This window comes from Aquarana catesbeiana, linkage group LG05, assembly GCF_042186555.1.
Source record: "Aquarana catesbeiana isolate 2022-GZ linkage group LG05, ASM4218655v1, whole genome shotgun sequence".
NCBI classification, from domain to species: Eukaryota; Metazoa; Chordata; class Amphibia; order Anura; family Ranidae; genus Aquarana; species Aquarana catesbeiana.
The window spans coordinates 147852455-147876899 of record NC_133328.1 but is presented as its reverse complement, the minus strand read 5'-3'; the positions used below and the strand labels follow the sequence as shown (position 1 = coordinate 147876899).

Below are 24445 nucleotides of genomic sequence, written 5' to 3'. Positions count from 1 at the left end.
GATAAAAAACAACCGCTCACATTTTAAATATGCATAAGTGACACTATACTCTCACAAGCATCAAGATGTAGCTGCTGGGTATTCAAAGGTTCTCAGACACGCCAACAGGCCCTCAACAGCAAGCCATGTATGTGCCTGATGATTACTTTAAGTGCATAGTCTGCTTTAACTGTTTACATTCCGAGTCTCAAACATCTTGTAATGTATGTTGTAATAAACATTGCATTTGGTGATGGTAGTTACCCTGTATCCATGTGGGTTCCATTCCTGGTTTTCTGTAGTGTTTGTACTTTGCGCAAAAGTGGGGCCAATGCGTATTTTCTAAATGTGAACTTGCATCTATTATATACTGTGATTGGGCCCTGGATGAGTTGAAATACATTACAGTGATGCTGCTTTTAACCCTTTTAGGTTTAAAGTCAACAAAAAACTATCATTTTTTCATTGTTTATGTCTTTATTAGGGAAATTAACTCCTTTTTTCTTTTTTTGTGATTACCACTGTCACTTGGACTAAGGTCTCATTCACACTGGCAATGGCAAACTTGCGGTTATTTGCTTTTATAGGACATTTCTAAAAGAATAAAATTGTAAACAATGAGCATTTACCTGCACTTAAGTGCAGTGAGTTTAGCTGTGACTAGAGAAAATAAAATTTTGTGCATCCACGATCAGATTAGAAATGCAAGTAAATGTGGCTAAAACCAGGAGCATCTAAAAGCAGTACAAAGTGATCTGGGAGGAAAGAATGTTGTTTATACTTACAAGTTAACTTCTCCTGCATCTAGAAAACTTAAAAGCAGGATTGACAGTGTAAATGAGGCCTAAAAGTGGAAAAAACTAAAAAAAATTTTAGTTGCTACTAGCCCTGAATGATGGGGGAAATTTCCAGTGGTGACAACCATTTTTCTCACATGACGGAGAGATCTCCTCTCACTTTCTGTTGGGTGTACAGGACAAAGTAAGGGCTGCTACTTCCTTCAAAAAAGTTTTTGGGGTTTAGATTTACTTTAAAGTAAGTTTTACTTGGTAATTTCTTAAAGTGCTAATCGCTTGTTTTCAGTATTACTTTCAGGAGCAGTTTTCATTTCAGTTAAAGGGTTTGTTCACCTTTACCAAAAAACTGCCTATGCAGATAAGGGATGTCTATAGATAAAAACAAACTGTGCAGCTTTGACTAAAGTTGAATAATGCCCCCTTGCTATAGATGTATGCCATTTACATACCTCATGGAGGCTGACTGGATATGTCTCAGGACATTGCTAAGGATGTTGCTAAAAGAGGTCTAGCCATTACAGGCGAACTATGCCTTTACGCTTTTACTTTAACACTTCTTTTACGAAAAAGTTTAATATTTATTTTCATTTGTTTGAAGCATCTGTAGATATGAACCATAAACAAAATACTAACAAAAATGAATCCATAAATGCCCGAACCAAACCTGTCTGATCATCATCAAAGGTTTTGAATATTGCACACAGCAGCTCTGAAACATCTTTCTCTTTTTAAACTGTGTAAATGCCTACTTTTCATTTCAGAAAAAAAAACCTCATTCAAATGTGTCTTCAGTATGCCATGTTTAATCTGACTACTTTGTCTGTTTTCTATTCCAAAGCTTCTGCAGGCATTGCAGTATCACAGAGGAAAGTGCGACAGATCAGTGATCCTATTCAACAAATTTTAATCCAGCTGCACAAAATAATTTACATAACACAGGTATACTTATCTTGCATGGTTTAATGCTTATATAAATTAATGCCCCAAACAGAGCATGCTGTTGGTGTTAAAAACATACTTGAAGTGGGAAAACTTGCAATAATTCATCTCTGGCTGCACATTGCGTACAGCTCTGAGTGACTTAACATTAAGTCAACCACTAGGTTGATATTTCTATATAGCGGTGCCCTCGGATTAAAGGTACTAAGGACACTGAAATGGGCAATGGACTTGATGTGCACCTTCCTTGAGACACCTGCATGTGGTCAGCAGTGGTTTGAAAGCAGGGGCATATTTCAGAATTTTGGGGCGCCATAGAAAAACTTTTATGAGGGGCCACCCGCTAACTTTCTGTGTAGCAGCTTGCAGTTTCAGTACAGCTCTGTCATATTTGCACATTTACCTCTCTTTTATTGCTGTAAAAGCCCTGCAAGTACAGAAAAATACCTGTCTGTTCCATCTCTACATAAAGGCTAATCATTCTGTAGAATGAGATAAAAACTAGGTTAATTACTCTTCTTGAAATGTCACAGAAAATGTGCATGAGATAAAGGACAGCTCTACATTTTTGACATGATCTAGAGGTATTTATTCGCGCGTAGTGAACAAATATAACAAAACATTTTCAATGGTATATTCAACAGACCAAAAAAGAGCACATTGTTTGTTAAGGTTTACATACACTTGACATAGATTTACGTACTCTAATGCCTCGTATACACGATCGGACATTCCGACAACAAAATCCATGTTTTTTTTCCGACGGATTTTGGCTCAAACTTGTCTTGCATACACATGGTCACACAAAGTTGGTTGGAAATTCCGAACTTCCAGAAAGAGGTGACGTGCAACATGTACGATGGCACTAGAAAAGGGAAGTTCAATAGCCAGTGCAGCTCTTCTGCTTGATTCCGAGCATGCGTGGAACTTTGTGCGTCGGAATTGTGTACACACGATCGGAATTTACGAGAACGGATTTTGTTGTCGGAAAATTTGAGAACCAGATCCCAAAATTTGTGCGACTGAAATTCCGATGGAAAATGTCCGATGGAGCCTACACACGGTCGGAATTTCTGACAAAAGGCTCACATCGAACATTTTCCGTCGTAAAATCCGACAGTGTGTACGGGGCATTAGGCTGGGTTCACACTGGTGTGATGTTAGACATTGCATGTGATTCGCACTGCACTGCTGTGCAGATCACATGCGATGTCTGTGCGCTGTGAACTTAGCCATACAGATTGCATGGCTGAATTCACATTGCATTCACACGAAAATGGTGGAGGATCCTTTTTTTGGTCCGCACTAGAATCGTTTTGCACTGCGATCTGCGAACTGATCTGGGGGTGTCATTAACTTTGCACTGATATCCGTGCGGGTCGCAGATGTCAGTGTGAACAGCCGGCAGGTGACATACGATGCGGGAACCAGCGCGATTCCAGTGCGGGTTCCGCATATATGTGAACCGGTACTAAGTCTTGAAATTGTGTTTTTGTTTAATATATGCATGTGTTATTTAAAGCACATGTCTGCTGAAAATGGATATTTTATAATTAGCTGGTTGTGTCAGTGGGTTCAGTTGGCTTCTTATTTTACTTGGTGACTTTAGTGGCAAAAGAACCCCACTGAAGTTCTTGGGTGTGCCCTGTTGTAAATGTAAGTTATAACTTGCTATACACAATTAGCACTGATGCACAGTTGGACACAGGAGTATAGAGGAAGGAATAAATGTGACTGCACACTATCGTAAAATGAGAAGTACAAGCCTTATTTTTTTTAGATTTAGTCATGCCTTCCATTCTTTCAGCTTCAGTAGATGCTTCCACAAGAAACTGACAGCCTGATACACATTTGGGAAGGCGTTTATCAGAAATCATAAGACAACATTCTCTTACCAGGGAGCAGTGGCAGCTGGTGCTGCATTTTTTTGGGGAGGTGGCAAACAAACCACCTACTCCCCCCTCCTCATAGTCCTAGCACTACTCACCCCCTGGACACGGCTGCTCTGAGTCTGAAGCCCCACGCTGATACCAGCTCCATCACGGTTACTTCATGCTTCGGGCATCCTGTCGTGGCCCTGGGCTGGCTATGGGCTCCCTTATAAGACAGAGGGCTTCAGCCTGAAGCGCTGCAGGCTGTAGCCCTCTGGATGTCCTCCTCTGCTCACTCTGTGGGGGGGTCCCTGCCCGGTCCACACACCTGTCGAACCCGAGGCTCAGGGAAAGGACAGCTCTGGGAAAACAACGGCATATAAGGCTGCCGGGCTTCCCACTCACATGGTTAAAGAGCAGCGTCAGGGTTGTGCCGTGTCCTAACGCAGCGCCTCCACCCAGAACGAGAGCCGCACCATCCCTCTGTCATGTGACGATGGGCGGGCAGCAACTGGTTTAACAAAAATCATACGATCTAGTATCGTACAAGAAAAGAAAAAGAAAAGCAAAGATAATATTGGATGAAACCTGTTTACTAATGGTCAGATTACTTTGAAAGTGGTGTTTTTTGTATGATTTTCTGAACGTGTGTATGGGGCTTTAGACAGAGGAGGGGAGGGGGTGCAGAGGTACACTTTCAATGTGTTCCCTTACTTGGCTCTATTAGTTCAATGTTTCAGATTAAAGAATCCAAAAATGTTCTGTCTGTGCCCACCTCCTCCTCTATATTACGATAACTGACTGGTGTAAGTCATGGTTTTTATCAAGCTCTAACATGCTATACACAATTAGCACTGATGCACAGTTGGACAAAGGAGTATAGAGAATGGAATGTACTGCTTATTATCCTAAAATGAGGAATAAAAGCTTTATTTTTTTAGATTTAGTCATGCCTTCCAATCTTTCAGCTTCAGTAGATGCTTCCAAAAGAAACTGACAGCATAATACACAGTTGGGAAGGTGTTTAAAAGAAATCATAAGGCAACGTAAGCATTCCCTTACTAGGGAGTTTAACAACCCAATTTGGGCCTTTGTTAATCATAAGGCACTCATTGACCAATGCCAAGGGCATCATAGTAAAAGAGACAGCTCTATGTAAAACAACTACAACTTGTGTTTATTGCACAGTTTGTTGTGTACTTGTGTATTAAAGCAACTAACTAACCCCAAGAGCAAAAAATGGACATATTCCAGCTTACCAGTCTGTAGATGTGGCTGCACTCGTTTTCATTTTTGGCCTGGGGTCAACCACAGCTTCCTTTATAGATACAGTAGAGGAGTGAATGTAGCCACCCAGGGACAGGAAGTGTGTTGTTCACAGGCTTACCAGATGAAAGTATAGGAAGAAAGCCTGAAAAAAAAGAAAACTAATGCACCCACCTCATCTAAGGACTAGTAAGCTGCAAGATATTAAATTGTTGTTTTTGGGTTTATATATGCTTTAATCCAGTCTATAAACTGAAGGGTTACAAGATACTTTTCTTCTAAATTTACATGAGACATCTCTTATTTTTTTTTTGCATACTTTTAATTTGAAGTTTGTACGGTCCAGTGGTAGCTCTACCAGAATGCACACATACTTTTTCTCAATGTACCTTCCAGTTTTAGTTATTGTAATAACTCTTTATCATGCCAGTGGAAAATGAACTGTAATGAAAGAGCACTGTCATTTATTGCTGGATCAGAGACAGGTGAGTATAAGGGCCCTTTCACACTGATGCGTTTTTGCTGCACTGAAACGCACCTTTCCAGTGGGACAAAAGCACATGCAAAATTATTTGCCTTTAAATCCTTTGAGACTTTTCACATTGCTGCTTTGCGTTTGTGCTGCGGTTTGAAAAGTACTGTGTGCTGCATCTTTCATGTGCTTTACAAAAAGCACACCAAAGATGCACCTTCCATTCAAGTCAATGGGAAACGCACCAAAAATGTACCACAAATGCACCTAGGGTTTGTTTTTAGGTATGTTTTTGGGGTCACTATGCTGATTGTTAAGGAGCAGGCACAAGCCAGCTTCCATAACAATCAGCAGGGATGTATATAGTGCTCCCCCTGCACAGCCTCCTGCCCCCTTGGTGCTCACTAGTAGAGCCAGCTGTGGATCCGAGGCGGCCTTCTCCACCATCCTCCCCTGGAGCTGATGCTCCCTACTGTCCTGCCCTTTCTCTCTGCCTCCTCCCCTTCTGGTGGTAGCATCGCTCCTGCACAGGAGGAGCTTAAGCATGCTGACCACTGAGGGAGGCATTTTCAGTGGTTGTTAAGGATAGCAGTGGGTGTGGGCTCTGGCAACCACCCCCTGACATCCTTAACAACCAATGAATAGCAAGTTGTCAAGGAGCCGGCACCCAGCGGCGTCCCCAACAACCAGCTATTCACGCATGTGGGCTGTAATGCAACACATTTAAAATGCACTATGCGTTTTTTTAAAACGCATAGTGCATTTTAGAAGCACCGCTATGAAAAAGTTACTGCGCTGCAGTATAAAACAAAGCCTAAGACTAAAGTGGGAGGGGGTGCAGAGTAAGTTTCAATGTGTTCCCTTATTTGGCTCTGTTAACACAACGTTTCATATTAAAGAATCCAAAAATTTTGTTTGTGCCCACCTCCTCCTCCTCTACTGTATATTGTGATGATTGACTGGTGTAAGTCATAGTTTTTATCAAGTTCTGTTCAATCAAATTTAATAGGAGTATATCCTATTACATCATGGGAATTTTTTTATCAGGTTTATATTTACTCAGCTTTGACATTCTGGGGTAAAAGGGGTTCACAGGAGCACACATTTAAATGAATCAAATGATTCTGTCAGTTGAATATATTGAGACTCTGCCATAACTTTTTTCCTCAGAAATGATCCAATGATCCACAATGGCTTAAAAGGGATATGGTCCAGAAATATTTAGACAGAATAAAGGTGGATAAAGCACCTGGACCTGATGGCATCCACCCACGGATCCTAAAAGAATTGAGCTCTGTAATTTCAAAGCCATTGTATCTAATTTTTAGGGACTCATTAATGACAGGAATGGTACCACTGGATTGGCGCAGGGCGAACGTGGTGCCTATATTTAAAAAGGGATCAAAGTCTTTACCAAGTAACTATAGACCTGTTAGTTTAACTTCTATAGTCGGGAAGATACTGGAGCGTTTAATAAAAGACCACATAGACGAGTTCTTGCTGGAAAAAAACATTTTAAGCAACAGACAGCATGGGTTCATGAAAGACAGAAGTTGTCAGACAAACCTGATTTCTTTTTATGAAGAGGTAAGTAAAACCTTGGACAGAGGGGTGGCTGTGGACGTGGTTTATTTGGATTTTGCAAAAGCGTTTGATACAGTTCCGCACACACGGCTCATGTGTAAGTTAAAGTCTACAGGCTTGGAAATATCAGTTTGTAAATGGATAGAAAACTGGCTAAAAGACAGAATTCAGAGAGTAGTGGTTAATGATTCTTACTCTGAATGGTCTAAGGTTATCAGTGGTGTACCCCAAGGTTCAGTGCTGGGACCCTTACTCTTTAATATCTTTATAAATGATATTGGGTCTGGGATCAAAAGTAACATTTCTGTCTTTGCAGATGACACCAAGCTATGCAGTGGAATAACGTCCTTACAGGATGTCTCCAATTTACAAGCCGACCTCAATGCACTGTCTAATTGGGCGACTATGTGGCAGATGAGGTTTAATGTTGAGAAATGTAAAGTTATGCACTTGGGGGCTAAGAATATGCATGCATCATACATGCTAGGGGGAGTACAACTGGGGGAATCTGTAGTGGAGAAGGATCTGGGGGTTTTGGTAGATCATAAGCTCAATAATAGCATGCAATGCCAAGCTGCGGTTTCCAAAGCGAGCAAAGTTCTTTCTTGTATTAAGAGAGGTATGGACACCAGAGAGAGAGATATCATTTTGCCCCTGTTCAAATCATTAGTAAGACCTCATCTGGAATATGCAGTTCAGTTTTGGACACCAGTTCTCAAAAAGGATATCGGGGAACTGGAGAAAGTGCAGAGAAGGGCAACCAAACTGATAAGAGGCATGGGGGAGCTCAGCTATGAGGAAAGATTAGAGGAACTGAATTTATTCACTCTTGAGAAGAGGAGAATAAGGGGGGATATGATCAACATGTTTAAATATATAAGGGGTCCATATAGTGAACTTGGTGCTGAGTTATTCACTTTACGGTCAACACAGAGGACAAGGGGGCACTCTTTACGACTGGAGGAAAAGAGATTTCGTCTCCAAATACGGAAAGGTTTCTTCACAGTAAGAGCTGTGAAAATGTGGAATAGACTCCCTCCAGAGGTGGTTCTGGCCAGCTCAGTAGATTGCTTTAAGAAAGGCCTGGATACTTTCCTAAATGTACATAATATAACTGGGTACTGACATTTATAGGTAAAGTTGATCCAGGGAAAATCCGATTGCCTCTCTGGGATCAGGAAGGAATTTTTTCCCCTGCTGTAGCAAATTGGAGCATGCTCTGCTGGGGTTTTTTGCCTTCCTCTGGATCAACTGTGGGTATAGTATTGGGTATATTGGATTGTACGTTTTGTTTTGTTTTTTTTTATGGTTGGACTGGATGGACTTGTGTCTTTTTTCAACCTGACTAACTATGTAACTATGTAAAGCTTTTTAGGTTGCCTAATGCCGCGTACACACGGTCGGACTTTACGGCGGACTTTGCCCGGCGGATTTTTCGACGTACTTTCCGACGGACTTTGTGAATGAACGGACTTGCCTACACACAATCCACCAAAGTCCGTCGAATTCGTACGTGATGACGTACGACCGGACTAAAACAAGGAAGTTCATAGCCAGTAGCCAATAGCTGCCCTAGCGTGCCTTTTTGTCCGTCGAACTAGCATACAGACGAGCGGACTTTTCGACCGGACTCGATTTCAACGGATAAATTTTAAACAAGTTTAAAATCTAAGTCCGTCCAACTTTTGAGAAAACAAAGTCCGCTGGAGCCCACACACATCGAATTGTCCGACGAAATCCAGTCCGCCGGGCAAAGTCCGCCGTAAAGTCCGCTCGTGTGTACGCGGCATAACATTTTTATGGTGTTACATGACCCTTCTAGAAACAAAACATGCTTCTTTAAGCATTAAATGCTTCTCAAAATCACCTCCTCACCCTTCTGTATCGTAATCTAATGTTGGTAACTAGCTTAAGATGGAACTCAGTGTTATATATAAAAGTGTTATATATAAAAGGGCACGGCAATCTTTCTGTAAACAGGTTGCTCTGAATCTCAAGCTCAACTCAAATGCGGCTTAATGCACAATTACTTCTTGCTTGGTATTTATACTTGCAGTAGGTTAAGGCGTATTTCAGTATATGGACACATTTTATGATAGTATATCCCTAGGGATGCAATTAAAATATATTACAGACTGATAAAAACATAATGTTGTAAAAACACTTTCTCTTTCTCGCTATGTTTCCAAAGCTCCCTCCAGCACTACATGATAACCTAAAAAGAAGAGTTGTTGAACGGTACAAGAAATCACTTTTCAGTCTCCAGAGCAACCCTTGTAACCTGAAAGCAGAGATGCAAAAGGTAAAGTCTTTTTTTGGTATTTTAAAAAACATATATTTATGTACAGCAAGCACTGGTTTTGCCATTTTGAATTATACGTACTGTGCTCACTCATATTTTAAGATGTATATATGTATGAATTTTCACTGGTGGGCGTTGACCAGCTCACTTTCTTGTCAATTGGTTGCTGGTCTGGTATAGGAGGGCTGGCTGTACTGAATTATCAGAGGTTCTGGTTATAACGCGTACACGTAATGTGCGGCAATGTGCAATACAACATGTGGTATATGTTCATTCATTTTTATTGGCACTCCCGTGGGCATACACGCTGAAAACAAGTGCATCTGACCTTCTGCTCACCACAATGCATGCAATAAAAAACACCTTTAAAAATTAGCCAGATCAGCTTCATGGTCGCTGTAGGTCTATTGGCGGCCCACAAGAAAATATTGGGCCCTAACATACAACATTGTACCTTCTTAATCTGCTCCAATAGCTGTTTTAACCACTTAGCGCCTGCCCGCCCACAATGTACTGTGGGCGAGCGGCCACTGTAGGCAAAGCGACATACTGGTATGTCGCTGCCTACTCTCGAGTTTAGGTCGTGCGCATGTACTTGTACACAGCTGGAGCCTGTCAGCAAGTCCTGGTCAATGATTTATGGCCGGGACCTGCTGATCGGCTGTGTGCAATCACAGCCCAAAGCTCTGTGTTGATAAACAACACAGAGCTGGTAAACAACACAGAGCTCTGTACAGAGGGAGCGATCTGCCAGTGGGATGAGAAACTGAGAGATATGTTAGTAAAAGCAGCACACTTTACACACATTACACATACTTAGGCACACATTTAACCCCTTGATCGCCCTAGATGTTAACCACTTTCCAGCCAGTGTCCAATACAGTAACAGTGTGATAGTTTTATCACTAATCACTGTATTCATGTCACTGATGATGTCGGTGGCAGTTAGTCAGTTAGTGTCAAATTACCTACCCCACTATCACAGTTGCATTATAAGTCACTGATCGCCATCATTAGTAATATATAAAAAATAAAAAATTCCAGTATACAGTATATACCATAGTTTGTAGGCGCTATAACTTTCAGGCAAATCAATCAATATATACTTAGGATTTTTTTATAAAAAACATGTAGCAGAATACATTTTGATAAAAGAGGTGCAGTGCTTAATTAAATGAAGTTCAAATAAATCGACTAAAAGTTCAAAGTGATAATCTTGTAGTAAATACTGGTATGCTGGGTAGAAAAGCCATCACCATCACCCAATAATACTGACTCTTACCCTAAACCCAAGGAGTATGCACAGTGGGTAACCCAATAATAAAGCCAGTGATCCTCAGCAGCAAATGGATCCACTCCACTCCACCAAGGGTATGCTGATATGCACAGATATGGATGTCAGTATTCAAACTCCACCAACGACCGCCAGGAAAGCCAATAGAGGGTCCTCACCACAACAATGGTACTCTCAGAGATGAAGAGAAGGATACTCATTGCGCAGACATCCAGTAAATACAATTTTATTAGGTAAAAAGATTGACCTCACATGCTCTTAATGAAAGCCAGGCATATGGAGTTTGGTGGAGTTTGAATACTGACATCCATATCTATGCATTGTGATCAGCATACCCCTGGTGGAGTGGAGTGGATCCATTTGCTGCTGAGGATCACTGGCTTTATTATTGGATTACCCACTGTGCATACTCCTTGGGTTTAGGGTAAGAGTCAGTATGATTGGGTGTTGGTTATGGCTTTTCTACCCAGCATACCAGTATTTACTACAAGATCATCACTTTGACTCGTCACGAACTTTTAGTTGATTTATTTGGACTTCATTTAATTAAGCGCTGCACCTCTTTTATCATTACTTTTATTGTACCCAGCAATATTGTACTAGCTACTATTTGTTACTTACATAGCTCAAGCGCAATAGATTTGCACTTTTACAGAATACATTTTGGCCAAAATGTATGAAGAAATTAGATTTTTTTTTCATTTTTTATTGGATTTGTTTTATAGCAGAAAGTATACAGTGTTTCATGACCATGCAATTACCAGTTAAAGTAGCGCAGTGCTGAATAGCAAAAAATGGCCGGGTAAAATCTTTTGGAGCTAAAGTAATTAAACTCACTCCCCCAATGTAAAGCCTAATTAGAACAAACAGTGCTGATACTGATTTTGAAAGTCAAAATGTCAACTATATCTCCTGCCTGCCTGCTTTTTCCAGCGACACAATAACAGGACATCAGTCAGCACCTGGGTTATTGCGGCTCCCTTCCTGGACACACGAATACCTTCTCAGTCTATATCCATTTTGTGAGTACCCCACAGGGGATCCCCACACTTCACAATGGCAAAGATGAGGCACAGAGGAGCTGAGAGAAAAGAGTTTAACAACACTTTGCAGGAAAACCTGCAAAAGGCTCAGGGTGATAGTTGTTCTTCTGCATCAGAGCAAGGTCAATACAGTATATTGACACAGCTCCCATTCTCTAATTCTAGCTCCCTTTCAGGCTTGCAACAGATGGCCTATCTGACTAAGGCAGATTACACTGCAGCTATGTCTGATTTCTTTGGGAAACTCTCTACCCTTCTAGAAACCTCCAAGGTCCGAAAGAGCTCTGATGCCTCTTCACCACCAGAATCTATTCAGAAGTATAACCTTGAACAACCTAACCTCTTCGAGGAAGATTATGAGGAAAGCGAGGTATATGCAGGAGAGAATCCTGTAGAGAAAATGTCACCTTCTGCATATGTTATGAGACACAAGCTAAGGCTTTATGCCATATGCTTTCTGTGAGCTCAATTATTTATGCAGTGCGTAATAGCCTTTGCCTTTCAGCACTGAAATCTCCTCAGCCAAAACAAGTTCCTAGGGGAACAAAAAGGCTGGTGAAGTCTAGAAAAACCTTTCCCTTGCACATGCAAAGTAACTGTGTATGAGAATTGGTCAAATCCTTAGACGGTATTTTCTTCCTCCAAAACTCTTTGCTGAGCTCATATCCTTTGAATTTTATGAAAAAAAATGTCTGTACTGGTATGGAATCCTGATATTTATGTTCTCAGCAAGCACCTTACTGTTCTTCTTGGGGATATTTCCCCCCTTTAAGGATTCTGTCAATAGGCTCTTAGAAACCCAATTGAAGGCAATCTTTGCTCTTGCAGGTCCTGCCTTACAACTGGCCATTGCGCTTTTGTCAATTTGTCAGTCTGTTGCTAACTGGACAGGACAAATGAAAGAGAACACAATCCTTTGTTTGAAGACCCTATTTTGCTGGAAAAAGTGCAGCCCATGCCCTCAGCGCTGCTATTTTGTGTTGATGCTCTGGACAATGTACTTTGTCTGGTCTCTAGGATGATGCTGCCTTGTGTGCACATGCACAGGATTGTGTGATTAAAGGCTTGGTCTGCTGAACCTGTGCACAGAAGACATCTTTTACTCATACCTTTTGGATGATGAATGCCTGTTTGGTGAATCCCTTGATAAATTTGTTAAGGAAGTTACTGTGGGAAAGGGTTTCAACCCCATAAAAAACAGCCTATACTTACTACTTACTACTACTGTATAGCTACCACCTCTTTCCACAGAATGGGGTCCTTTTGTTCCACCCCGTGGTGTTGATACAGGGGGGGCAAGAGTGGGCAAATGCCCCTCCAAGTTATTCCCCCACACTAAATTAGGCTGCTGGGCTGTTTCCTTTCCTTCTGGTCAGCAGCATTTTCAGACGCTAGAGTTAGATGCACTAGCTGATCTGGCTGGACTTCACTAAAGCAGCACTCCTGCTAACACTTTTTAAGAACTTACAACAAGAGTTTCTTTTTTTTTTCTTCTGGGATTAAGGCTTTACATAAATGAATAAAAGCTGACCATTGTAAGCACCCCTGTTATAGTTAAATGGTTAACTATTTTGTTAAACAACTTGGTATGGTAAAGGAAGTTGAAAATAACTTGTGAAAATTAAGGAAAACATGCTTAAAAAAATTACACTAGTGTAGCCACACTGCAATATATAATTTTTGTTTTGTTTTGAAGTTTAATACCATTTTGATGTACATATATAATTTCAAACTATCTAGAAAAAATGAAAAAGATTTCCCAGGACACTTACCAGCCAGCCTGCAAAACAACCAAATTGACCCTGTCTAACAGTTTGCACTACAAACAGAGGGTTTGGTTTGCACACATCTGCAAATACATGCATAAGCTGCAGTGCCCACATCAAGAGACCTCTGTATATACTGCGGTCCTAACTCTAACATTTACAGAGCCTCCATAGTAGGAGCACTTATATCAATGGATAGGTTAAGAGCAGGTGTGCCTGGAGGGAGCCCAACCCTCCTTAAAGGCACAGGGATGCACATGATGCCCAGCAATAGCACAATGGCAGCAAAGGCATCCAGTGCATCCCTGCACCAATTTCGGCCAACTGTACAAAAAAATGGCAAACCCCCCAACCTATAACTAGCCTTTGCAGCAAGGTGCACGTGGAAGGGCAATGCACATCGCAAACAAAAGATTTTCCCAACACACCAGCCAGCCTGCAAAACAACCAAATTGACCCTGTCTAGCAGTTTATCTAGAAAAAAAATGACTAATTAAAACGCAATAATACACTGAGTATATGCATGGAAGTTTATATATATAATACTTTATTTAATATTTTATTCATACAAATCCAAAACCAATACAAAAGATACGAACTTGCATAATTCATAGACAAAATAAAACATATTACTATCAATCGCCCCACCCCCCCTCCCCCCAATCCCCCCCACCCCCCCACCCCCAATCCTGCAAATAAGTTGTGAAGGGGACTTCTTACACCTCAGATCCCCACATTATTGTCTATCTCTACACCCTTTATGCTACTTTTGTGACCTCCTCCAAGTAACTCCAGGTCTTTTTGTAATTTTGCCATCCTACCCATTTGCCCCCCCGAACCTCTCCCTCCTCCGGGACCCCTCCTTCACTGTCAATACTTTCCACATTGTACACCTCGTTGATACAGAAGAGCCAATCACGGATATTTGGGCTAGCCGGGTCCCGCCATTTCATTGCTATCTGCTTTTTGGCTGCATCCAGCAATATAGGAACTAATGAGGAACGGTACCCCTTCAACGACTTTGCCGTACCGTGGAACAAACACTCCCACGGATCTTCCGCGTTGGCTTCCCCTGTAATTTCCTTAATCAATGTTATGATTTTTTCCCAATAGATTTTTATTTGGGGACACTCCCACCATATGTGGGCCATTGTTCCCACACTTCTACACCCCCTCCAGCATGACTCCGATTTAGTACTATCGATTCTGTTTAACTTGTCTGGGGTGGCATACCATCTTGCCAAACACTTAAAGTGAGTTTCAATTCTCCTCGTGTCGCGTGCTGCAAGGTGTACTAAGTTCAATATCTTATCCACCCTGGGTTTACTGCATTGTGACCCTAATTCCCGCTCCCACTTTTGGATGTAAGGGGGTGCCTCCAGCTCCGACAACTCGCCCAGGATCCTATAAATTTGTGCTATAGTTCCACCCGCATGCTCCCTCGCGCAGAGCCACTCAAATGGTCTGTAGTCTTCCTCGCTTCTGAGTGGTTTCGGTAATTTTTCAACGAAATGCGTAAGCTGGAGGTACCTCCACCCATCCATCACCCATCGTCCTGGTTCTGCCCTTAACTCTAAAAATGTGCGTAATTTCCCTTTATTCAAAAAATTTTTTAATTGAGTGCCATCTTCTTTCAACCAATTCCCTCCCACCTCCCTCATCCCTGGCTCAAAAAACAAATTATCTTTCATATAAATTAAAGGTGAATTATGTGTCCATTTATTCTGGACGTGTAGTAAATCCCAATGTTTGAGCGTGTTCCGTGTCAATTCTGCTGTGTTTGTGCCCAGGGCTCTATACTTTGGAGGATTCCAGATGCTCCGTCCTCAATCTGTGTTGCTCAAATAGTGTTCTATGTTGACCCATCTTTTTTCTGAATCCTTTTTTGACCACTCAATCACACGTGACATTATAACTGCTAAATAATACTTATTAAAATCGGGTAGGGCTACTCCCCCTTTTTTTTTCCCCCTGCTCAGAACTGCATATGCTATACATGGTTTTTTGCCACCCCAGACAAATCTTGAAATCAGACTTCTTAACGCTCTAAGATAGTACTGAGGGAGAGGGATTGGCAACATCTGAAATTTGAACAATATTTTTGGGGCCAATATCATTTTAGCCGCGTTCACGCGTCCAAACCACGACAGGGGCCTCGCTGCCAATCTTCTAGCTTCCTTCCTAATCTCGTCCAGAAGTGGAATGTAATTCTTTAGGTACAGTTTTTTTTAAAAGAATTGGATAATTTTATCCCTAAGTACTTAATTTCTTTTTTCCAAGGAAAAGGGAACACCTGCGCAAGGTGAGCTTCCTCTTGTTTGCCCACACTAATGTTCAGGATTTCCGACTTCCTTAAGTTTATTTTAAAGTTAGAATTTTCCCCATACCTTCTTAGGATCTGTAGCAAGTTCGGGAGGGAGGTTCTGGGATTTGTAATAAAAAACATTACATCGTCGGCAAAAGCTGCCAGTTTGTGCTCATCTGATCCTATCTTCACCCCACTACAGTCTGTATTATTACGAATAGTGGCTAACAGAGGCTCCAATGAAAGTTCAAACAACAAGGGGGACAACGGACACCCCTGCCTAGTCCCATTTGTCATGCGAAAGGGTTTTGAGAAAACCCCATTCACCCTGACCGAAGCCGTAGGATTGTTATATAGGGTCTTGACCCAGGAAATATACCTCGGTCCCACCCCCATTACTTCCAATGTTTTTATCATGAACCCCCAGTCTACCCTGTCAAACGCTTTTTCCGCGTCCACTGACAGGAATAGAGCTGGGGGTCCATCACGTTTACTGGCTTCCAACAGGAGCGCTGCTCGTACCCCATTATCCCTGCTCTGTCGCCCGGGCACAAAACCGGCCTGGTCAGCATGCACAAGAGATGACATTTTATCCTTCAGTCTGTTAGCCAACACTTTCGCGTAAAGTTTTACGTCTGCATTTAGCAGCGAAATGGGTCTATAACTAGAGCAGAGCTAGGCATTTTTCCCTTCTTTTAATAGCAAGGTGATCGAGGCTGAGAGGGCCTCTCGACCCATTTCACAATTGTCATCCAGTTTGTTCCAAAAATGGCAGAGTCTAGGGACCAGAATATGTTTCAATTTATCAAGATACAGAGTAGTAAAGCCATCTGGCCCTGGACTCTTGCCCTTTGGGGAAGTTTTCAGTGCTGCCAAGATTTCCTCTTCACCTATCGGTCTATCAAGGATTGATCTCTCTTCCTCCATAAGCTCCGCAACTCCTGCCCCCTTCAAAAATTCCTCGGCCCTGCTCCTCTGTGTTGGGTTACCGACTCGATCTTGTCCGATAGAATATAGTGTCTCAAAAAACTTTTTAAACTCATTCGATATGCCTTTGCTAGTCGATATTATTTCCCCTTTGTTGTTTTGTACTTTTTCAATGAAATTTCTGTCTCTTTTTTTCCTCACTAGGTTGGCCATGTGCTTGCTAGTCTTATTTGCCCATAAATAATTATCCTTTGTTATCCTATTGAGAGCTCGCTTGGATTCCTGTTCCAAGACGTCCCTCAGCTCTTCCCTTTTGACTGCTAGTTGACGGAAGACTTCCTGGCTCTGACCCTTGGACTTCTTATGTGTCTGTTCTAATAGATGAACTTCCTCTATCATCCTCTCCCTTTCTTTCTTTCTCTTTTTCTTTATCCCAGCTCCTATGGAGATGAGGACCCCTCTAATGTATGCCTTGTGCGCTTCCCATACGACCGAGGGGGAAAACTCTCCCGTATCATTAGTTTTAAAGAAAAACTCCACCTCCTCTTGTACCTTTTCCAATATTTCTGGTTCCCCAAACAAGGACTCATTCAGCTTCCACGAGAAGGGCAACTCCTCCCTATTTGGGAGCCTCAACCTCATCGTGACCGGCGAATGATCCGATAAGGACATAATTCCTATTCTAGTCTCCTCCACCCATTCCAGTAGACTGTGGTCCACGAGAATGTAGTCCAGTCTCGAATACGTCCCGTGCACAGGGGAGAAGAAGGTGTAATCTCTTTCCTTAGCATGTTGCAGCCTCCATGCGTCCATCAATCGGCAGCCAAATAGCCTTTTTCCAATTGCACTCCTTGGAGCCTTCCTAATCCCCTGGGCCCGGGATGTACTATCGAGACTGGGGTCGAGACAGAAGTTGAGGTCCCCCGCCAGCACCACCTCCCCCTCCCTAAACCTCGTCAGCCTCGTGAGCACCTGTCCCAGAAATACCGTTGGGTTTTTATTGGGACAATAAATGTTCGCTAAAGTCATCACTTTATTCCCAATTTTACCCTTCAAAAAAATAAACCGGCCGTCCGGGTCCGTCATTCTGTCTACCAGGGTGAAGTTGGAAGCCCTCGAAAACCCTATTGCAACACCCTTCGACCTCCTGGTAGGGGAATCACTGTAATACCAACACGGCAGGTCTGTAGAGAAGAGTCTAATCCTAGTATCTAGAACAAAGTGAGTCTCCTGAAGGAAAACTATATCGGCTCCATACTGTTGGAGTTCCTTCAATATTTTGTGTCTTTTAGTGGGCGAGTTTAGACCTTTTACATTATAGGATATAAACTTGAGGTCATACATTACCCTGACTTTCTCCCTTTGCACCTTCCAAGTGCTCCCCTAAACTCGTTCTGCAGGATCTCATCCCCCCTCCCTCCCCCTCCCTCCCCCCTCCCTCCCCCTCCCTCCCCCCACCCTCACCCACCACCCCCCCATCCCCCCCCTCCCCCCACCCGGCTGTAACCCAGCCCCAAGCCCGCACGTAGGAGATACTCCAGATCCATACTGCGCGCTTCATGCTTAGGGGTGATGCTCCAACGACGGCGCCTGATACCCCCTCCACCCACCGTGCGGTGGAGTATGGTAAGGAAGGCGGTACGCCTACACCCCGGTTGAAGGCCGCCCCCCCCCGTGCCCACCACCCCCCCAGCAGCTTGTAATCGGGTAAAGAGAAAACACCGGAAACACCCAAGCAAGAGGAACACACTGCATCATATACACTCCCCGGGTCACCTGGTTGGGAGAGACAAAAAAAAAAAAAAAACACAAAGAAGAACAGCACATTTTGTCCCCCTACCCCCCCCCAGATGACCCCAAGTTCCCAGTCCCCTTCATGTCACAGGACTTTAAATCCTTATCAATCCCTTCTTGAGTCTTCAGGTGTCGGAATCCCCAGGCTGTCGCAGAAGTCCTGCATCTCATCCAGGAATCTCATCTTAAAAGATCTCCCTTCCTTGACAACTATCAGGGATGTTGGGAACCCCCAGCTGTACTTCAAATTGGCCTTCCGAAGTTGTTCTAATAGTGGTCTCATCTGTCTTCTACGAGCCAAGGTTCCAGCCGATAAGTCCGCAAATATCTGTATGTTATTGCTCTCAAAACAGATTGGGGGGCCCCCTTGAGATTCTTCCAGATTTTATCTTTGTCCCCAAATGCATGGAACTTCACAATTACGTCTCTCGGGGTGTCTTGCTTAATATTGGGGGGTTTCCTCACCCTGTGCACCCGATCGATCCTTAGTACCTCCTCCTCCTTTCTGCCCAGGATAGGATTGAAAATTTTTCTCATCTTCTCCCCCAAATCCTCATTCAATTGCTCGGGGATTGCTCTAATACGCAGGTTTTGTCGCCTGCTCTGATTCTCTTGCTCTTCCATTCTATATATCATCATGCGATTTTCATCCTGTATTTTCCTGACCTGTTCTTTAAGGGCCATGATCTCCTTTGCTTGATTGCCCGTTGCCTCCTCCACCTCCTCCACTCTGTGCAATAGATGGCCCATGTCTATGCGTACGTTCATAATTTCGGTTTTTATAACATTTTCAAGTTTAGCGAACATTTCCAGCATTTCTGATTTGTTCAGACCGGGCTCCATATTTCTTTGATCTTCCAAGATGCCACTGGCAACAGCTCCTTCTAGTTCAGATTCCTCTTTAGTCCTGTCCCCCTGTCCCACCTTCTGTTTCTGCTGATCTTTCTTCCTATCTTTTGTTCCTGATTGTTTCGTGTCCATTCCGGGGCTCTTTTGACAGGCCTCTTTGAGATATTTTTGTATGGAGCTAGAGTTGAGGCTCTCCCTTGGGTTTTTAGGCTCAGTTGTTCTTAGGGACCGTCCTCTCATACTTCGATTTGCTGCCCGCTTTATTGCGCAGACAGCTTAATTTTTCCTGTATACTTTTGCGATTCCCCGGCCTTTTACCCTATCCAATCCCGTTGCTACGCAGTTTACCCGCACCCTCCCACCGGTGCGTCTTTACAACTGTAGTGACGGGTAGCTGAAGACAGAAAGAGGGCCCTGCCTTCCCACTCTATCCTCCTCCCCTCCCTTTTCTCATACCCCTTATAACCGTAGGGACTTTCGTAAATTACTTCAGGGCTACCCCCTTCACAGAGTAACGTTCCTCCTTTTCTTTTCTTTTTCCTTTTAACTCTTATGCCCCCCCTTTTGAGCGGCAGGGGGAAGAAGTATGTGAGAAAACCAGGCTCCAATCAGACTCAAAGCATTAATCGACCAATAACACTTAATCAGCAGTTGTTCAGTAGCTCAATAATTCAATAAGCAGTTGTTCAGTTATCAGATATTCAATTAACAACGGATCTCCAACAGTCCAGATCTCAAAAGATCACATGCCTCAGCTCTCCGGAGCTTTGTAAGGATAATGAACACTTTGTCTTATAGTTCATCAGCATTTAGCATTAATTGTGGAAAAAAAGTTTTCCTACCTTTTGCCTTCTGATTCGTGTCCCTCACACACCGGACTGCTCCATTTCTATGGCTCAGCAAACTCTGTGACGTATATGCACCAGGGATCTTGGTACAGGTGGAGGGGACAGGTGGAGGGAGAAGGAGATGAATAGTGGAGCAGGGCAGGCAGCAGGACATCAGGCACTTACAAGGTGACTGCACTCTTTATAGTGACGCCGGCTCCAAAACTGTTGGACGCACTGAATCCTCTCCTTTCTGACTCCCTGGACTCCAGTGCGTCCGATCCTTATAGGAGATCCTCCCTCAGCCGGTCATTGAACGAAGGATACAGCTATAACTTGTGCTGCTGTAGTGGCTGCGGGGAACGGGTGGAAAGGCGGCCCCACGGGAGGTCATATGTCCCAGCCAGAGAACCTCCTGGGAACGCTGCAGGCACTCTCTCTGCCCAGCGTCTCACTCCCGTTCGGAGCGACCGTCTTCCGCCCTCACATCAGCGCCGCCGTCAGGCACCTCCCCCTGTACGGGCGTCACTCGTCACGTCCGCATCCCCGCCTCTCAGCCAGTTTATATATATATATTGTATAAATAAATAATATTTATCTGGAGATACTTCACATATATATAAAGATGATCAAATCCTTTAAATAAGTATGACATGCTTCTGTGCCTGATTTTTTGGTTTCAAGTGACTAGTGGAAGGTAATCCATAATCATACTAAACATTTTCACCTGCTTTTAGTGAGGACACACAGTATGTATTACATTTCATTTCCACCTGGCTGTCTTTGAATAGTTAAATATTAAATGAATTCTCTTTGCAACCATCATACTTTGTGTGAACATATATGATATGATTGTCCTTGTATCCAAGGACAGTGTTGTACTGATGCCTTTCACAGCTGACCTGCATAAATGGCTCTGAATGAGTAAGGAAGCATACACACATTAAAATACAAAGTCGAATACATTATCAGATATATCTTATTTTCAGACTCTATAGCATTTCGAGAAAATATCAGATCGGCCTACAATATTTATATAAAATATTCCAATTAAACAAAGTAGAAGAGCTTTTTTTTTAGAATTGTATGGTAGACAGAAATAATATGTAATATAAAAGGCTAAATACTAATCAATTAAAATTACATATTATTCAATTTATTGCACATGTATGTTTAATTTTTATATGTGCTTGCAAATGTGTGCCCATAAAGTCAATCTTTGTTTCACAAAAAATAAAAAAATAAAAAAGTCATAAATTATCCAAAGAGCCTTATGAGTAAACTAAAGAGAGAACAAAAAAGAACAAAAGAAGCATTCTGGCTTGATTTGTCATGTTGAAACCTCAGACAAAGCAAATGTGCATATTTCAGCTTGTAAAAAAGGGCATGTTCTCTAACCACCTCATTGCCACCATGTTACACTCCATTACCATTTTTCCGTCTTCGGTGCTGTGATGTTTTTACAGACAACTACTCGGTCTTGCATTAGTGTACCCAAATACATGTTATTTTTTTATACATTTTTTTTTAGACAAATAGAGCTTTCTTTTGGTGGTATTTATTAACCATTGTGTTTTTATTTATTACTATATAAAGGAAAAAGCTAACATTTTTGAAAAAAAAAACAAACAAAAAAAAAACTGCTTCTCTTATATATGTTATAAAGCATATCAAATAGAAAAATGGCAAGACAGTACAAACATACCTAAAATGACCCCTTTTTAAAAAGTAGACACTCCAAAATTAAGAAGTATGTTGATATTGAGGTAGTTAAGGTGTTCTTAGCCTTTAAAAGCCACACATTTTGTGCATGCTTAATTTACGCAAGGAAGTTTTAAAACGCCTGCTCAGAAAAGGTCCCCCAAACTGCCATTAACCACTTCAATACCGGGCACTTAGACACCTTCCCGCCCAGGCCAATTTTCAGCTTTCAGCGCTGTCGCAATTTGAATGACAATTGCGCGGTCATGCTACACTGTACCCAAACAAATTTTTTATCATTTTGTTCCCACTAATAGAGCTTTCTTTTGGTGGTATTTGATCACCTCTGCGGTTTTTATTTTTTGCGCTACAAATAAAAAAAGACCGAAAATTTCGAAAAAAAAAAAGAAGTTTTTCTTTGTTTCTGTTAAAATTTTTTGTAAATAAGCACGTTTTCTACTGATATGGCTGCACTGATGGGCACTGATACGGCGGCACTGATGAGGTGGCACCAATGAGGTGGCACTGATGAGGTGGCACTGACGGGCACTGATGATGGGCACTGATAGGCGGCACTGATGGGCACTGATAGGTGGCACTGATGGGCACTGATAGGTGGCACCGATGGGCACTCATAGGTGGCACCGATGGGCACTCATAGGCGGCACCGATGGGCACTCATAGGCGGCACTGATGGGCACTCATAGGTGGCATTGATTGGTACATATGGGTGGCACTGATGGGTACTTATAGGTGGCACTGATGTGTGGCACTGATGGGCACTGATAGGTGGGCACAGATGGGCAATGACAGGTGGCACTCATAAAACATATTGGGGGCATTGCTGGAACACAATGGTACCAATCAGTGCCCATTTGTGGGCACTGATTGGCACAGATTGGGAACATTGGGCACATGTGGATGGCCATGGGGTACATACCTGGCCATCCACATATTGCCCCTTCCCTGGTGGTCCTAGTGGCGATCCCTGGTGGTCCAGTGTGGTGATCTGAGGGGGGGCTGCGCTGATAAACAATCAGCGCAGACCCCCCCTGTCAGGAGAACCACTGATCGGCTCTCCTCTACTCGCATCTGTCAGACGATTGGACACGGCTGATCACGTGGTAAAGAGTCTCCGCCGGAGGCTCTTTACCAAGATTGGTGTAGCGGTGTGTCAGGCTGACACACCACTCCACCGATCGCCGCGATGCGCGCCCCCGGGGGCGCGCGGCGGCATGTTATCCTGCTGGGCGTCATATGATGCCCAGTCAGGATAACGGAACCACTTCCCGGATGTCAATCCACTATAGGGCGGGCGGGAAGTGGTTAAACTACAATGTCAAATGAATTATCCACATCCACGCAACAATTGTGAATGTAGCCTAATATAAATAATGTTGCTGATGAAACATTGGCTGGGATTTCTGGGACACGTCACTTCCAGTTTCTGGTGTGCAGGTGGAGCGCAAACCAGTGCTCTATTGTGGAGAGGGGAAGATACATTTTTCTTTGGTGTCACTTTTTATAACTTTTGGATTTGTTTATTTGCACGGGGCACTATGGGGGTTATTTAGTAAAAGCAAATCCACTTTGCACTACAAGTGCACTGCACTGTTCTGGTTAATTCCTTTTTAATATTAAACAAGCAGTTATGAAGGGGTTAAAGGGGAAACCTTCAAAATATGTGAACATGAGCAAAAAGTTCCATCTGCTGGCTCAAATAAGAATAGAAATATTAATTTGCAATATTTTATATTTATCTTGGGAAAATACCCTTTTCCACTTTGGAGTGAAAACACTGTATTATAAATGTTACTGCCACTGGGCTCAGTGCTCCCTATTACATTCTCCACCTTGTGAGAGCAATTATTATAATTTGTATTATTATTTCTTTCTATTAAAGTGTTACAGTAAGAAGCTGCCTGCTGTACACAAAATACAAAAATATATCTAAAATATGCCCAATACTGTGTACACAGGGAGAATCCATGCACACAATGGTGGTGGAAAGTATTCTCAGTTTATTCTATAACTGACAAAGAATTTTGTACTGTTAAGAGATAAGGTTAGATCACATGTCATTTTGCTGCCTGGCAACCAAGGTTACTCCTCTCTGTATGCTTAGATGTTTTGAATGTTATCTCAATTTCCCCATAAACTGTGTAAATGAAGCAAAGAAAACTTTAAAGTTCACCTTTTATTAAAAAATTAAAAAAATTATAAATGCACATCTTTTCGCATTCATTATTTTTTTTACACTGGAGCCTGTAATAAAGCATTGTGCCTGCAATCAGCAGATCGCGGGTTTAATGCCAGGATCCTGCAGACTCTCAATACAATACAAGAATTGCCCATCAACACAGTTTATATAAGAAATACAGTATAAAATAAAGCATAAAATATGAACAATTTAACATGAGTAGTGGAAGGCAAGTTATCAGCTACCCCTAACAAAAGAACCAGAGGATCAAGCGTGGGAGGGGAACCCACTGATCACAGACCAATGTTGGCAACCAGCCACACATTGTGACAGCGCTGCAGGGAGAAGATTCCCTGCCTGCTGTCAAAGGGGGGGGGGGATTTGGAGGATAGGTGGCTGGAGCTGGAACATGGAACATGTTCCACCCTAAATATGTGTGGAACATGTAACATGTTCCAAAGGTGAACCCCAGTCAGAACAAAGCACATATATATGTCGTGTTTACTTGCTATCTCCAAAGCCTTAAGTA

The 24445-nt window shown here is 42.6% G+C and overlaps 1 protein-coding gene across 3 annotated transcripts in view; it reads left to right on the top strand.

Annotated features, from left to right (window-relative positions):
* NEK10 (NIMA related kinase 10) overlaps nucleotides 1–24445 on the top strand; it is a 515946-nt gene that overhangs the window by 413598 nt on the left and 77903 nt on the right. For all 3 annotated transcript variants that reach the window (XR_012244412.1, XR_012244413.1, XM_073630267.1), the window contains exons 31-32: nucleotides 1615–1715; nucleotides 9100–9210. Coding sequence is in view for 1 of the 3 variants with exons in the window: in XM_073630267.1 (XP_073486368.1) it covers nucleotides 1615–1715; nucleotides 9100–9210 (212 nt within the window). In the remaining 2 variants the exon portion in view is untranslated. The remainder of the gene's footprint in view (nucleotides 1–1614; nucleotides 1716–9099; nucleotides 9211–24445) is intronic.